At 40.2% G+C, this 18,144-nt stretch overlaps 1 protein-coding gene across 2 annotated transcripts; it reads right to left on the bottom strand.

The window, feature by feature from the left end:
- Positions 1 to 768: 768 nt before the first annotated feature.
- sumf1 (sulfatase modifying factor 1) lies at positions 769 to 17,535 on the bottom strand. Of its 2 annotated transcripts, none has more exons than XM_049016824.1 (9): positions 17,161 to 17,535; positions 16,312 to 16,485; positions 16,151 to 16,225; positions 11,073 to 11,155; positions 10,327 to 10,449; positions 7,881 to 7,995; positions 7,000 to 7,113; positions 4,205 to 4,264; positions 769 to 1,158 (listed from the first exon to the last, which is right to left on the bottom strand). In XM_049016824.1, the coding sequence occupies exons 1-9, from the start codon at positions 17,425 to 17,427 to the stop codon at positions 1,057 to 1,059; spliced, it is 1,113 nt and encodes a 370-aa protein (XP_048872781.1). In that variant the 5' UTR covers positions 17,428 to 17,535; the 3' UTR covers positions 769 to 1,056. The 2 variants fall into 2 exon arrangements, with proteins under 2 accessions (XP_048872781.1, XP_048872782.1); XM_049016825.1 differs by having other exon boundaries at positions 16,312 to 16,466.
- Positions 17,536 to 18,144: the final 609 nt, after the last annotated feature.

Raw genomic sequence — 18,144 nt, 5'->3', positions numbered from 1 at the left:
ACACTGTTTGTAGGAGAGATTCAATATTAAAACTGTCAAAAGTAATTATGGTGACAGTAACATTTTTTACCAGTAGGTGGCAGTACAATCTAACCACACTCACACTAAATGTAAATACTCTTGCCCGCACTTGAAGTGATGACCAAGCAAAAATTCGAGCGTTGAGGTTGCAAAGCCAGCGCTATGAAAAATACTCTCAAGGAAACCGTGGTGCAATTTATCCCTGGACTAAGACAAAGGGTCCGTTAAAACACCCAGCAAGGGGCAACAGAAAAATTCTTGACATGCTTGACAGAGGGATGTACAAGTGTTAGCATAACTAAGATGATGAGTTTTCTCCATTCATCTTCCAACTACTCCTGCAGGACAGGGGGACATGGTGCCCACCCAACATGGTGTAAACCCCACACGCCTAGCAAAAGCGAGACCTGAACCACCTCCCCTGGAGAGGCCAGACAATTCCCATTGAGTCACTGCAAATTGTGGGAATGCAACAGAGAAATTCTACCATGTCTATAAATTTATTCCAAAAGAAACTGAATTTTCTATTCATGTTAAGCACCTATTCAGATGGTACAACGAGGGGAGCAACTCTGGGAGCTGCAAGCCTTTGATCACAAGTTATGTTCCTAATAACAAAATCTTTTCTTGGCCTCGGGCCTTGAGGCACGCCGGCTGACATGTGAGCTAATCCCAGGACAGAAGAAAACTCTTCTGTAAAAGAATAGCTCTCCGAAAAGAAATATATAAAAAACAATAAATCACACCTTTATAAACAGACAAATCCTATGTTTATTTTCATACAAAATACAACATTCCTCATACCCGCAACTAAATGGAATTAACAGAAAGAAAAAAAAATGAAAAAAATAACAGAGATGGAAACTGATTCTGAAAGGAATGTTGTTGATAACCTGGACGCCATGTGCCAGGTCCAGGTATAAATGTTGTCAGCTGATGGTGAAAGGCCCAGTGAGTCTGAGGCGTACAGATGGGATGTCACTCAGAACGGCGATCCCTCCCAGCCCCGTCGAGTTTGCGATGAGGTCCCGAGGGTTAGGAGCGCTTCTGGGAGACGCAGCGGAAGCCCAGGTTGGAGGACGAGCTGTCAGGGCTGTTCTGGCTTCGGGCTGCACACCTATATCTGTAGCAGTAAGACTGTAGACAGAAAATGACAAGAAGCTTCCCTGACAAGAAGACCCTGCCAAAGAATGCTGTACAAAACTGAGCACTAAACATGGAAATGGCTCCCCAACTCACTCACAAGGCCATGTGCCACTTAACTCTAAACTGACCTTATAATACAAGCTAAAATGAATGGGCAACAAGTTTAGACATAAAAGCTTTGTGCACTTAAAGCGCTTGTTTGAGAAAGTCATCTCACATCACCATAGCAACTGAAAGTATAACACTGATTGGAGAGCGATGGATATAATCCCTCTGCTGGTGCTTTGGAGGTATCGCAGAAATAACCTTGGACCCAGGCCTGTCTCCTAGCAACAATTTCAGAAGGATTAAATTTTTCATGCATTTAAAAGGTGTCAAGTTATTAGTAAATCAGACATTCATTTAAGTAAAGTTTTAAGAGTATAATAAGATAAAAATATATATGATTGTTCTGTTGGGCTTCATATTTATGTCTTTGTCAAGGCAGCAGGCATTAATCCAATCTGATAGTAGGAATTGAGGAAATAGATTGGGGGGGGGGGGGGGGGGGGGGGGCAGCAGACAAAGTTGGAGTGAGAAATAGCGAGAGAACTGAGCAGGGGGTCAGACAGACTGAACATTCCCCATGGGGCCAAAGCGTCTCCACCATTAAAGCATAGTCCGTCAAGGTCCCGTGTGTACCCTTAGAACTTACACGTTCTATGCCTGAGAACCTTAAGAATGCCCTTGGAGAGCATGTCTCAGATCACATTCAGAAGTTCTTAAAATGGTCTCCTATCAGTCATACTTTAAATGCTCGTACTTCTGCAAACAAAAAGGTTTGCCATGCATAGATTATTTTTTTCTAAACCACGACCTTTATTGGTCACCAAAGTAAACTCTGACAGATTTATCCACATGGGGCAGCTTTTAACTTAAATATGCACTGTCTTGAGTTAAAAACACATAACAACGAAAGTCTAAGAAGTTACTGAATTAACAGGCACTTCCACTGTGGGTGAGAAAGAAGGTTTAAACTATTTAGCTTTTGCATCTTGATGGCAAAAACAAGCAGAAAAATGCAGTTACGTGAGGGTTTATGCCCTGCAATTGACTGGCATCCTTTCCAGGGTCCCCAATGCCCTGTATTCCCTACGATAGGCTCCAGGCTTATTGTGACTCTGCACTCAATAAGCGAAAACGAATGGAAGTATCTTAATAGCCGACTTTAGACAGTCCCAGGATGATGAGAGAGTTGTGTATAAGAACAGAAACATGAAAATGAAAAGCTTTAAATGAAAAAAAAAATCATAATTTCAAATGCAGTTACAAAGGTTAGGAGTTAAGTTTCAGTACAGGTCGTCGTCGACTTACAACCTATGCGGCTTACAACTGATCAACTTTACGACCGTTCCAGGACTGCCTGAGTGTATGACAGTTTCTGCCCCAACTGCCGGCAGCATTGAACTAAGAAAATCGTGACAAAAAAGTTAAAAAATACCAACCAATATGAGTTAAAGATAATATAATTTTATTATACAGTATACTATACTGAGGGTTGCACATACTATACTATACTCAGGGGTGCACTGTATAGTATATCCATCCATTGAATAAAGAATAAAATGTGTGGCAATATCTTGTCGTAGCACCACAAGTGCGTATTTATTTTAATGTGCTTTCCTGCTGTCATGACAAGAAATCACTGTGCAGTTTAACCTTTATGTGGCTAATTTGTACTTATTTCGTGGTATATAGGTTAAAATCGTAAGTTGACAACAGCCTGTACTTTGATAGGTGTTTCCAAGGTGACTGGAGGCTGCTACAGGTTTCGAAGAGGCTAAAAAAAGCTCAAATGCCTGGTGCATCGATCACATAAGCTATAGAATTATTTAATGTGATAACGGGAACAATTGGAGGAGGAATAGTGCTGCAAACTGTTATACAGGAACAGACAGGTATTTAACAGGACAGTCACTAAACACCACGAAAGGATGACTTAAATAATGCGACAGACCTAAACCAGTTACGCTACAATCCGTTTTCAACAAAAATGAATATTGAGAGTCTCACAATGCCGGAATTTATGGAAGGGTTGCTATTTATAAGCTCATGCACAGATGATGCATAGGCATCCGAGTCATTAGCTCTGATGCTTCCTGTGCATAGTCATGTAATAATCAAAGAATATGAGAAATATTCCAGAATAGTAATGCCCACACATACTCTGAGATATATTCAAGTGTGGTTCCATCACCAGGATGAAATCAACCACCTTTTATAAGCCCACCTCCACCCCCCATCACCAGATTTACATATCACTTACTGTAAGTTTTATGGTTAAAATACCCACAGAGGGTTAGGAGCACAGGGAATGAGTGATTCCTACCTTCCTCAAACAACTGGATCATTTTCTTTTTGAAAAATGGTTTAATATCTCACTAGGCACAGTTCAGAGCTTGTACAACAGCATTCTTGAAGCTGTTATGAAGGCAAAGGCTGGCCTTAATCCGTATTAGGTCAATGCTATAAACTTCATGTTAGGTGATTCTGTTATTTTGTCTATCCCCTGCAAAATGCTGGCGGCTGAAGCTAAATCAAAGAATATTCCACAAAGCATGATATTTTCTCTTCCTATTGGACAGTTTTCACATTTGGCTTAAGTCATTCAGCTAACCAGGAAATCCTGCTTTGTGGAATACCCCCCAAGTAGTGTCCATAAGAGAATACAGAAGGATAGAATACGTGATATTTAGTCTGGTAATTCTCCAGGAACAACAACATTGCCGACCACAGTAATGGACTGCTTTATAATCCACACCCCTTTTACAGAAGATGTTTCTGGACTAAGCATCACATATTTCACAGAGGAAAGGCAAAATCACATGTACTGAACTATGAGAACCTCAAAAGCTGACAAGGAAAGACGGTCCAAATGAAGACCTGTACAAAAAATGATTCTGATAATCACTAAAGCGTGAAAACTGACTGCTTGAATCAACACTTCCCAGCTACTCCTTATAGTTTTTTGATCATTCAAAATGTACTTAAGTTTTACCTTGTGGCACATATAGGATCCTCCCTTCTTCACTTTATCGTTGCCCATGGTTGGGCCAGTCTGGAAAAGAATAGATTATAAGCAATCATAGTTTTCAGATCATACAGTTAAGCAGTTAGTGCCTGTAATGTTGGAAGTGTACAGCTGAAGAGGAGAGTTCCAGAAAATTTCCACATTTTTTGATATCACAACGGAGCAACATCAGATGTAAATGTCAGCCCACATTCATAAATTTATGAACTGGCACATCTCCAAACCTTAGCCATTCCTGTAAAATCATTTTAATAGACCACTTTTATGACAAAAGAATGTTTTGGGCCCATTTGTAGGAAAATTCCATCATTAGCCAATGGATTTGTAATGATACAACTCGTTTATAAGAACAGTAATGATACAGGAAGGTGGAGATTTTTTTTTTTTTTTTTTAAACTTTGCAAGCTTTATCCAGTTCTGACAAACCGAATATCAGAGCCCGTGCTATCAAAAGTCCCGTAAGTCTGAGTCAGAGGAACAGCCACGTCTGAAAGAATACGCTGCTTCCTTAAAAAGACAGTCCGCAAAGTGGAAAATTCTTCACCACCTTTGCAGCCAGTGACAACAATCTTAAGAACAATCAGTGATCGTACACTAATATGGAAAGTAATTGAGGGTTGCAATTTTAGCAAGTTTTTTTTTTAACCAACATTTCAGACTGTCAGTGAGGAAAACATAAGTGATCCCTTATAAAGAAACAAAACTGAAACGTCATCTTGCTACATTCTTAGGTGTTACCCACAAATACAGACAGAGAGTTCTAAAGGTCGGGCATGCAGCTACTAAACTTTACTACTGCCTTTAGACCCTCAAAGAAGCAATTTACACAGTGTTATAATGCAATTTACACATCTCGCTGTCCCCTGTGATGTCGTTGTGATTTTAATGCCCACATAGCATTTCCTCGTGAGAAGGTGTTAATGAAAGTTTCTGCTACATTAGCACTAAATATTCATTAGTTACATTTACACTTCAGTTAGTTCCTTGTAACAGAAATAGAATGCAGAGTGTTTTCTTTCACTTTTAGCTTCATAGGGGAACCACAAAATGTGAAAAGGCCACGTTACCATATTTTGTACGACAAAGACAAATTTTTGTATGGTATTGTACCAATTCAATGACTTCAGCAGGCACTGTAGTATTAAGATGGATTATTTTCTGAGACCCCCCCCCCCCCCATGTGTAGCCATTCAGTGACTTTCGCACTGCTAACTTATTTTCTTCTCTATTCTTTTTGTCTATTCTTTTTTTGCCTTTTAAAAGCGAATTTAATGTTTTATATAAACGTGCTCTTCTGCCTTTGTAAAGCACTTTGAACTGCCTTGTGTCTGAATTGTGCTATACTGCACAAATAAACTTTCTTTGCCTAACTCACTACTAATCAGCATCTAATATTCTCTTCCCCAGCACCTTCCTTACTGGAATGTTTTTACACATCGTTTGTGACAATTTAGCTCCCTCCACAAACTTCCTTCTTCCCAACGTCAGACGTTTTCTTTCAGCTCAGCGGGTTCCTCTGCTATCCCCATGAGTATCTGCTCGCTATCTCCTCTGCTCCAGCCCAGAGTATACACCCCCAAAGTCAAAACAATCTAAACTGATAGTTTCTTCTATTGTTACTATATTTATATTCAGCAGTTAATAACATTTCCAACCAAAGCACCTGTTCACTACTGATATCAAGCCATTTCTTTTTCTGTTTTCAAACGTATTTTTTTCCAGTTCATTCCTAAACGTTCCCCCTGACTGACTGCATCTATCCTGCACACAAACAACATAACTACTTGACAATACCCCTTTCAGTACTCCTCAGTCCTAATAAATTGCGTTACCATCTATTCCCTGCGTTTCTCTTCTGCTCGGCACCACTTATGTTTCCGATTCTCTTCATTCAATCATTATAAACAGGGACGCACATAACCTTGACGCATTCACCTCTAAAAGCCATACATGCGGCAATCGGTCTAACAGATGTGCATTTGTGCTGCTATGACAAGAAATTATTGTGCATTTTAACCTTTTTATGATAATGCGTTTATTCATTTGTAGTATAATGGTTAAAATGTACAGTAATTTCCTGTCATAGCAGCGCAAATGCAGATAAAATACGTACGCATTTGCGCTGTTAACAATCAATTGCCACACATATCGCTTTTAAAGGTGAATGCGTACTTGGGTACCAGTTAAGTGCATCCCTGATTATAGACCGCTATGATATCACAACAAGTACTTCCACTGTGCTTGAGAAAACAACATGCAGAAAGTTGTTTTGATGAAATACCAACTGGTTTTGCTGAAGGTCTGGACATTACAGTGGGACTAGCCTTATACAGAATATAACAACTAATGATCCAATGCCTGGACCTGTTTTGTCTAGACTACAATACCGCTGTGTTGGACAGCTTCCTGGTCTAAGCCAGCAGCTCCTAAAAACCCATCCAAAATTCCTCCGTGCATCATCAATCTTCCCAAATATGTCCATGTCTCTCCCCTCCCTGCTTTCCTTTATTAGCCTGGTCACCAGTCACCCAATTCAAAATGCTCTGTAGTTGATAAACAGGGCGGCCAGTATCAATGTTTATATTCCTTCAAAACTTTAATTACCATCTACATAAAACATACAAAAAATAAGTTCAGATAACAAAATGTCATGCTTTGAAGAAGCAGTATTTTCAGCAATAATTTAAGGTACAGACTGCTACTTTCGACAGCTGTGCTCTTTTAAATATATCGGATTAGTAGAAGGTGCAAGCTGTCCTTACAGGATTGTGTAGCTCATCTGTGGTGTGATGTATGTTCCACCAGTCTGCTGTCCATTCCCAGGCATTTCCCACCATATTATACAGCCCATAGCCATTGACAGGAAACGATGTCACCTGTAAGTGAGAAAGACGCAATTCAGTACTTACAGATGCACATTATGGGGGAGTTGATGCAATGAAGCACCATAAAACATTTGCTGATGTACATTATACCAACATTTAGGCAGATTTTTCTAGCATTATTGTTGTTCCAATAAGGAATGTAAGTTATTGGACCTCTGACATTGCAAATAAAAGAGTGTATAAACATGGGTAGGACATCTGTTGTGAAGGATATTAGTTACATGTGTTTAATTTAATAAATTACTGAAATTAGTCAAACAATTCCGGTAGCAAGTGCTAACTGCTACCAACTTGAAACCCTTTCAGTTTAAAACAGTATAAATGACACCAAAAGACTTCCTGCACAAATACTATGGGCCCTTTGCTGCTCGTTCCATAGCGTCACTGCAAATCGTTTGTATCCAAAAACTGCTGAACTGCTGTAGTGTAACTAGCTAAATCTATTCAGCGATGGTATGTGACCCTGCCGGCAAATTTAGATGTTTAGAAATACAGTAAAAAACGATACGTAGTCAGGATTATTAATAGTCACACATCTGGTCAGGTAAAGTTGGATTACTACATGTACGATATAATAATCTATACCACTAGTGTGTCTGCTGGGGGGTGGCATGAGTAAATGGTCTCCTGTACAGTAGTTGTGTTCTGAGCAAACAGCAACTCTGGATATAACGGACTTTGGATATAACGGACTGTTTCTCCAGGTCCCTTGAAGTCTGTTATAACTGGATTTTACTGTAACAGATCATTTCTCTCACCGGAGCTGCTTTTATGTAGCCATCCTCTCCTGTGTTGTGATTTGGAAACTCTCCTTGCCAGAGGTTGGCATAATGCTGTCCTTTGGGATTTAATTTGTTACCCCAGGGAAAAATCCTACAAAAAAAATTGGTCATGAGTAACCAAAAAGAAAAGACAACCCTTTTAATGACTAATAACGACACTACTTAAGCCACATGCTTCAGTCAGAATGGTACAGCACGTCCTATAGCATGAATACTGCCTTTAACACTTTGCTACCCAAGACAGATGTTTCTGAACATTACATATCATATACACACATCACTCAGGTACAAATTTATACACTCATATTTTGGAAAGGTCTAGGGACCAAACAAACACAAGAAAGAATTAGCTTGGCATAACTCAGAAGTTGAAGGTTAAGAGGGTTGCCTCTCCCTGACTGGAAATTGCAGAGGAAAGCTTTGACCATTGTTTGTGTGCATGCAGCAAACAGCTTCCCAGTACCCAGCCTTCTTGGAGAAAGTGGATGAAGTCCTTGAAAGTGTACGCTTATGGACTCTTGTCATCCTACTGAGAGGCTTCAATTTATACATGGGGAATGATGAAGGTAGACAGAGAAGCTTGATCGGAATGAATGGCCTAAACGTAAAAGTACTGAACTGTCATTATGTGAGCTACGGACTGTCCATTATAAACACCACGCTTGAACAGAAGGATATTCATGATACCAGAGCACCCCAAGCTAAAGGTCAATTATTCGGAGGTGGATCGTTCAGGACTAAAAAGTACAAATACAGACCCAGGTTTTTTTTCAACCAAACAGCTGAGCATAAGGAGTCACGGTCACAGAGACTCAACTGGTTGGCAGAAACAAAACCTTGGGCTGGATTTGTACTTTTTAGTCCTGAACTTTCCACCTCTGCAATTATTTGCCGTTTGGTTGTGTCAGGGACCCTAAACAATTGGGTGAAAAGAGGGGATCTTTTCTGGCTGAAGCTGTCTGGCTGAAGCTTTCATACATAAATGAAGCACACCACTGCAAATCCATCTCCCATGTGTCACTGAGTCTGAATCTCACATGGGTGACACTGAGTTTGAATAGACTAGGGTCTAGGCCCCAGTTCTCCCAGTGGCTACAAGGGGCTGCTGCTACAATTAAGTTGGTGCCTGTTATAGTGTTAAGCATACAATACAACCTGCTGGTAGACAACAGATGACTGAAAGAAGGTGGAACAATGTGGATTCTCGCATTGTCATAGAAGAGTGAACCAACAGTGTGTGGGTTTGTTGGAATATGCAAAGACAGTCTAGGTGTACTTTGTGGAGAAAGCATGACTATGTGATGCAGATGCTGGAATACAGTGTACTGGGGCCGAGGCCACAAGTACATGCTATTTGACCTCTGCATGAACGTAGCAGTAGATGTGCCCACATACACCAAAGGCGATTCTTTTAGAAGAGCGTATTTCAAATGTTTCACATGACATCAATTCCACACTGAAGAAATATTACCCAGGAAGCTATTCTTTACCAGCTGTCTCTCAGATCTCAAAGTGTTCCTACCCATCTTCTCTATGTTCACCCGACCGCCTCTCATTTCCTGAAAACAACACGACTTTATCAACCAGAAAAATCCAACCGGCCTGCTTTATGTCACATATCAGTTTTCACAGAACTGGCGACTAAGATGCGGATCCACAGAAAGGAAGCTGTCATAGGAGTCGCTGTGTCCATGAATGACCGGCCAAAAGATAACCAGCGCTCCGCTTCCCCTGTTGCCTGAGTGGATTCCTCCTCCATCCACAGATCTCGGCGAAGCTCTTCAGCTCCACCAATGAATGGATGATATATGGCCGGAGTAAGCCGTAAAGCAGCTGGCACCAGCAGTAAAACAAAGAAGCTCACATCTGCCTTGCCTGACATGAAACAGGTTGTCTGTGGAAAGTGGCTACTTTCTGCAACTGCTCCATTCAAGCATCATTTCAGGCAGTACAACCTACTGTACAAGCTACAGTTTGAATTATTCAGCATATTAACAGCATGCTCTCATCTAGCCCCTGGCCTGTCCCTCTCACACACACACAGGTGCTCACACACACCCACCCACACGCATACACACACACACACGCTTTTGTATTCATATTCTTGCGGGGAATCTCCACTCATTTCTATGGGAAAACCCCATAATCTCAACTATGACAACCTTAACCCCCACCCAGCCCTAACCTTAACCATAAGCACCCAAACAAAATACAAGACTTTTGGCATTTTAAGTTGTTTGACTGAGATATTGAGATATTTATAAAACTGAGTTTCCCCTTGTAGGAGGAGAAAAAAAATGGTCCCCACAACATCAAAATACGTTTTTATTACACTGTGAGGAGATTTGGTGCCTATAATGTAATATATACTGTACATAGCCCACACACAGACACACACACACACACACACACACAGACGTACCTGTCCTTCAAACCCCCACGACAGGCATACTCCCACTCCGCTTCAGTGGGCAGTCTCTTCCCTTTCCACGCACAATAAGCCACAGCATCATTCCAAGACACATGCAGCACAGGATGATCTAGCCTGCAGCGGTCAGAGGACAACAACACAAGCAGTGACTCAGCATTTCACGGAGAAAGCTGAACCTACAGCGGGGCTGAAAATTTAGAAGAAAAAAGCAGAGAGGGGATGATTCACACAGCAAGTACTGGAGAAGAATAGAGAAAAAGGAGGATGATCCCAACAAGGAGGACAGTGGACGACAAAAGAGGAACAGTAAATGTATGCACATAATGTATTATTATAATTTGTTACCAACATTTACTCTCATTAATCAATATCTAAAATTTCACGATAGAAAAAGAAAACAATACATATATTTTTACAAAACACAAAACACAGTAAAGGAAAGCATGGCAATGAAATATAAAACTAATCGTATGAGGCAAATTATAATTTAATTACAGGACAACAATGAGACAATGGAACAGAGCTGACTGTGGGAAACAGTGTTCAGCAAAAAGGAGGTTCATCATGTAAGCGCCCCTATATGAAAGTGGTCATGGGTATTCTTGCATATCAATGGCAGCTACATGCTGAATGGTGTTACAATGTGCAGCTTAGAACTACAGCCTTTGAACTGTATATGAAAGCAGGATGTAGTGACAGGTAAATGGTTACAGCGAAGCACTGTGGGGCCGCCTCACCTGCCGACAATGTCCGAGTCGGGGCCTTCTGGGTGCCTCCAGTCTGCCCCTTGGACAGGCAGCCACCAAGGTGCAGCAGCCACCTGAAACCCAAAGAGAGAGGCCGTCTGTACCCCAGGGATCAGCTCGCACTTACAGGGTCTGAAACAGGGAAGACCTCAAGCAGTAACATGTTAATAGGATGGATTTCCTTAAAAAAAAAAAACACTAATCAATAATGACACACATGCCCCACCCACTTACACTGGGGAGAATCACAGCAGCCCTGCCACCCTTCAGTGGCGGCATAAGGCACAAGGCTGGGGCGCACCCAGGATGGCAGCCAATCAGATGGGGGGCACATGCACACATAAAGATAAACACACACACACACAAACACACACGCGCATATGCACACACATATATACACACATGCATGTAAAACATGCAAACACACACACAAAAATAAACAACTTTGGAAAATCACACACCACAGAGTTACACACCCACAGAGCAACAGTGTCACACTCCCAGAGTTACACACCCACAGAGTAACAGTGTCACACTCCCACAGAGTTACACACCCACAGAGCAACAGTGTCACACTCCCAGAGTTACACACCCACAGAGTAACAGTGTCACACTCCCACAGAGTTACACACCCACAGAGCAACAGTGTCACACTCCCAGAGTTACACACCCACAGAGTAACAGTGTCACACTCCCACAGTGTCACACTCCCACAGAGTTACACACCCACAGAGTAACAGTGTCACACTCCCACAGAGCTTCACACCCACAGAGCAACAGTGTCACACTCCCACAGTCACATACCCACAGAGGCAGAGTCACACACCCACAGGGCCAGAGTCACACACCCACAGAGTCACACACCCACAGAGCCAGAGTCACACACCCACAGGGCCAGAGTCACACACCCACAGGGCCACAGAGTTACTCACTGAGCTACTGTGCCAACTATAGACAGTAAACATCAGTTATTATTATTACTAACGTAATTAATTAATTTTAACAACTCGTATTTAATTGTATTGTGTGAGCAAGTTTCACCAATCAAAGGGCATTTCTACACAAACAAGCCACTAACTATGACATTAACAAGTAAACAATGTACAAAAAACATGAATAGGGAACAGCTTTACAGGAAATGTATCTATAGACATACGGAGGCTCGTGTGCTAGAGGGAATTCACATCCACAGAGTAATTGATCAACGCTTTGTCCTCTAACAGTGACAGACGAAGCTAAGCTGAGCTTGGGGACAGTGAAACAGCATACAGCTATACAGAAAGCCTACGAGGGACACGCAGCTCAAACTGGACCCAGGGTCCAAAGCTTTCTGACACCTAAAGAAAGATGCCATGACGTTGATACTAAAATGTTGAAAAAGAACCCTTTTGTTACATAGACAGAGACTTGTATGCTTATGACCAGTGGCAGCAGTCTGTTGTGTTCAGTTGCAAATCCACTGGGATGGGAGGTTCCACCTATTATTATTTAATGAAATTACTATTACATTACACAGGAACCATCCGGGAAATGTTTTTGTAAAATTCAAGAGTTATCCTCTGAAAGCAGAATATTAAGTGTCTAGTAACCCTATTTACAAAATGTTTCATTCTTAAAGTTCTGCGATTGCCACAATTAAATCCTTTGATCATTCTTAGAGGACATTTGAGTTTTTGTGGGCATTTCCAGAGTAAGTACCACTCCTTCAGCTTTTACATTTCTTTTGTATGCATATCATATTACATTTTACTGGTTAATAACTGCAGACACGTCTCTTTTTCATACACAGCTCTACTTATTCTGCAGCCAACAGACATTCACGAGTAGTTTGTGACTCAGCTACAGGAAATACAGAATGTAACACTGAACTAAAATAGACCACGGAAAATGGAAGCAAAGTTTATGCAAATGGCTGCCACAGGCTGCAGTGCACATGTGCCTTTTTGTGCAGTTCTATTCACACCCAGTTTAGTGCAGTGACATGCAAAGTATTTACATTCATTCTGCAGACACTTTTGCCCAAAGTGGTGCACAAGTGAGGAAAACTTGCGGTCAGAGGACAGGGTCTCCCAGCATCCAGCACCCCTGGAGTAACTGGGCCTCGATCAATGACCCAGTGTTGATGCGATTACTCTGCCAGCCTTGAGGTATAAACTCCCACAGGGATGAAACAATAAGACATGACAGCTGAGAGCCACAAAAGAACCTTCGTGTTGTTAACCTTAATCACTCCAGCAGAATGTGAAGCGCAATACTGCACGATAGATTAAAGGAAGTGAACAGTAACTGCAGGCCGGTGCATGACTGTGCAGTGATCAGTGGACAATGCGAGCAGTATTTTGAAGGAAAATAAGCAGGAATAAAACATTAATTGTCTATCAACAGAGTAGAATTAGTACCACAATAGCAATGGTCTAATGAGTCCATTTAGTTATCCCCATCCCTTTGTGCAACTTGTGACTGCAGACATTGATTCCATTGAAACCACGTCTCCACAAGGCTGTTTTAAAGGCAGCTTCTACCTTTCAAGGATTCCTGCTGGACATGACTTCAGGACACCTACGCTGTGCTTGCAGATGTTTATAAATGGCAGCTTTAGAACCAAAACAAAGGCAGTTTTACATGGACTGATTTGTTGAAAACAGCTAAAAGCCTAGAGGAACTGATGGAAAAATTGGTCCTGTGCCAGTGTTGTGTAACTGATATCAGTGAGGTCTTGGAAATCAGACTTACTGGGGGATTTTGAAGCACTGTATCCGTACCCAGCAACAGTTGCTATGCAGTTCGAAATTATTTTGTAACACATGGAGGTGTTGATTTCTTTTGTTTTATGTGCCTTGAGAGCGGTGTGAATTGTAACTGGATTTTCAAATAGGTTACAGTAACTGGACTACATGGTAATTACCCAAAATAGGTGTGCACAAGACCAAGGAGAGTGCCACACAATTTATCTATAGAATGGGGAGACATTCAAGGACAATATTGCCCATAATAGATATGTGGCATGCTTCACATATCTAGCACAGTTGTGTGGGTTATAGATGCGGCCCCATAAAAAAGATGCCCTTTCTTTAAAAAAAGAAAAATAAATTATTGTTGCACAATCAGTTTGAAAACCCACTTAGTAATGACACCTGTCAAATACACCCCTGACTTTTCAAACAGTTACCCTTAAAATAATAATAATAATAATTTTTTTTTAATCACCCTACTTTTGTACTTCCTCAGTTGTATAAATCATTGACGTTATGAAATGATAAAAAATAACTCACACCCACTATAAAGGATAATAATGATGAAATTGCCTTAGACTGTTTTAAAATAGCAATTGTTTGTTTTGCAATTAATTTAACGAGCATCATCTGGTTTCTCTTTCCAAAGTAATGCAATAGAACAAATGAAATTATTGCGGAATTCCTGTTTAAGACTCCATGGTAAGCAGCACTGCACAAAACAAAAGATCAAGGTCATATCGCTCAGAATCAGAAAGAGAGAGTAAAACATGAAGTGAAGTGAAGCAGTAGCATATACAAAAATTGTAAGTTGGGATAAAATTCCGGAATAGTCCCTGTATTTTACAAGGCAATTAGTCACAACTTTAAGATCACTAGGGGATTCAACTGGTTTAGTACATAATATATTATCATCATATTTAAGAATTCATAACAGCATTCTTGCCGTCTAATTAGATCTTAAAGGAATTTAACAAGAAAGACCTCTTCTTTTGGGAGGCAAATAATATCAGACAATAATCAGCACCATCTGACACAAAAATTATACAAACATTTAGCAAAATCTTCCGGTATTTCTTTTTCAAAGCCTTGGTGGTAAATGCCTGCTGTTTTGGGAGTGAGTAGAAAGTGCAGATTCTGTGTAAAATGAGTGACCGACTCATACTTGTGTAGGTGGAATTGGAATCAACTACAGAGAAATGATGTATGTTGAGACTGTAAGGGCTGTGCAACAAATACAGATTTTAAGTAAAGGATGAGAATATTTATCTGCTCTAATATACAATAGTCAGCCCATAGCATGTACTGATTCCGGATTAGGTACCATCTCATAATCACATGCATGTGTATGCATGCACACACATGCACACTTGCACCTCCAGATGTCAAGTGAATGTGAATGTAAGCTGGTGAGCTGGTGTTCTGTTCCCCGTTACGGCAGTGTTTAACAGTGCAAAGTTCCACAAAGACTCACTGTTTACATTTCATGTGAATGACTTCATAGCTACACTTCCAAAAACCTGTCTGTGTGTTAACTGTTACAGACGTTTCTACTGTCCACCTACCATAAAGAACAGAGACAAAAAGACAATAAAAAAGACAAAGTTTATAACCACCTATATATCATATAAAGTCAATTCATTTAAGAATGACATGATGCAGAACTTTTTTATAAACGGTTTTCAAATCTGAAATTTCACATTGAATAAGCATGAATAAAACATACAAAAGCAGAAGAACTGAGAACCAAAAAAAATATAACCAAAGATTTGAATTCTTCACTCCCTACATAAAATGAAACATTTCTTGCTTATGATGGGCTGGCCCCCCATCCTGGGTTGTTCCCTTCCTCGTGCCCATTGCTTCCGGGATAGGCTCCGGACCCCCCACGACCCAGTAGGATAAGCGGTTTGAAAAATGGATGGATGGATGAATATCTTGCTTATGATACTGAGAAAAAGGCTGTTATTTATTACATGAAATTAATGGTGTCTAAATTAGTAAGATTGGGGAATAGGATCACATAGTGTAGTCAATATAGCCAAGATTTGTCAGGTGATATCTGACTATTTTTTATTTATCTATTTAGACACACATACTTCTTAAAATGCTTTAATTTACACAATACAAAGATAAAACTAAAATGAAATTCATTTTCTTCATGAAGCCACCACTGTCACTTGATTGATGATGTTTAACATGACAAAGCTCAGACATGACTTGTTTTTTCTTTTCTACCTACCGATTACTCTGTTTAAGAAAAATATTTAAAACTATAATAATAATAATAATAATAATAATAATAATAATAATAATAATAATAATAAACCAACTCACCGCCTGGGAGATCTGGTTTTTTACAGCTTCACTTAATAATCCCTCAAACACAAATGAGTCTCCAAACTTTTCTGCCTGCAAGAAAAAAAAATGTGGATAATTTCCTTTTTGATCACTTTTAAATACCTCTAGAAAAATGGTTACTGGTTCCATCATCCTACCTCTGTCACATAGCCAGTAGTGTTGACAAACTTCTGGAACTCCAGGTTGCTGACCTCAAAAACATCCATGTAAAAGCCATCCAGGTGCACTCTCCGCTGAGGTCCCTCCCCATCCTGTGGAATCCCAGGATTCTCTGTCCCCATAAGAAACTCCCCTGCAGGGATCCAGACCATCTAATTACAGAATGATCAAAGAGAACCAAGGAGTGAATTTCTGAAGGACCTTTTTGGATTTCGTGCCTCTTTGGAAAACTAAGAGCTTCTGCACATAACTAGTGAAAAGAAAAGGAATATGGAAAAAAAAGGATGATCTTAATTGTTAATGTTTATTGTATTGTGGACAATTGTTTTCCGTAATTAAACTGCCACCTCATTTAAACGCCAGTGAAAATAACCAAGTCTTCCATTTGCTCAATTTAAAATCCGTCAGCAATGCGGAACTCCGTTATTCGTTAACACCCCAGATACAACAAAGAAGTAAAACAGCCAAGAGTTAGCAGCACCGATAACCAGGATTGCACGTCCCAACTTTAGAAAATTCTGGGTTAAATCTGCAAGGGCATTACGGGTCCAGAGGTCCTGGAAATTAGCGGAACTCCACTGGACTGATACGTATATTGAAGAACCATGTTTTACGTGGGTATTACTATGTGGTCTCTAACAAATGGTGGCAAAGGACACATAGAAGCAACAGTATTTGTGGAAGACAGACAATATAATAGAAGAATACCTAAACCTCATCATAAAAAAGAACTGACAACCAAATTGCCAAACGATGAGACCTAGCTTCTCTCAATTGTTCGGACAGTCATTGATAACTACAAATCGCGTCATTCAGCTACATCATACCTCCTTGGGTACATCAGAGATTTGTTGATGCTCTTCACCATCAATCTGATCTTCGTTTTTTGAATATTTTGCAGCGGCCTGATCGTGCCATATATGGGTTTTTACAGTGTTTGTTCCGCCATCCCTCTGAAAAGAATTACAACCACAGCCTGGGTTTTCAGAATCCGAAGGAACATTTTCTTTGTCTTGCACCGCAACGTTATCCTCTTCTATTATGTTACACCACGCAGAAACTACACAGAGAGTAACAACAGCTCTGATAAACATTGTATTTTATACATGTACTTCAACTTTACAAACATTAAGTTACTGGTGGCTTCTGCAAGAAGCCATGTTTTTCCATACAGTTCAGATCATGTGACCAGTCAGGTGGGGTTCTGTTTTTTCCTCGTTCTCGTCACTAAACTCAGCAATTTACCCGCCACATAAATAAAATAAATGAAATTTATTAAAATATTGCATAAGAGCGTGTGTATGAAAACGCAGAAATGTTAATGTGCACACATTCCAACTGTAACCGAACACAAAAGACAAATCTATTTTTTTAAAAGTTAAAGTTAATAAAAAATATTTCTGGACTTGGTCGCTTTCAGTAGTTAGCAACACACAGTTCAGATCTATATCCCCAACATAATTAACTACTTACACCGCGTACATACATATCCTATTCCATCTTTACTTATTAAATGTTATATTGGTTTTCATATTATCGTTTTATGTTTTAGGTGCTATCCCCGCCAAGTGCGGCGATTGTAATTTATGGACTTACGGTACACACTTTTCAACATTTTTCTGTAACAAAATCATTAAATAGTATTTTTATGACATGATGACAACATTTATATGCTAATTCCATTAACAGAACTGGCATTAATTTCACTGCACTTTCGTTGACTGGAGGGCTTGACTTTGCCGCATAAAACCACATTTCCCAGAAGTCAGTGTGACTATATAACGTTCCGTGGAAAGCGGGCGGCCCAGAGA

Source organism: Brienomyrus brachyistius, chromosome 6 (assembly GCF_023856365.1).
Source record: "Brienomyrus brachyistius isolate T26 chromosome 6, BBRACH_0.4, whole genome shotgun sequence".
Taxonomy (NCBI): Eukaryota; Metazoa; Chordata; class Actinopteri; order Osteoglossiformes; family Mormyridae; genus Brienomyrus; species Brienomyrus brachyistius.
This window is presented reverse-complemented; position numbering and strand designations above follow the sequence as displayed.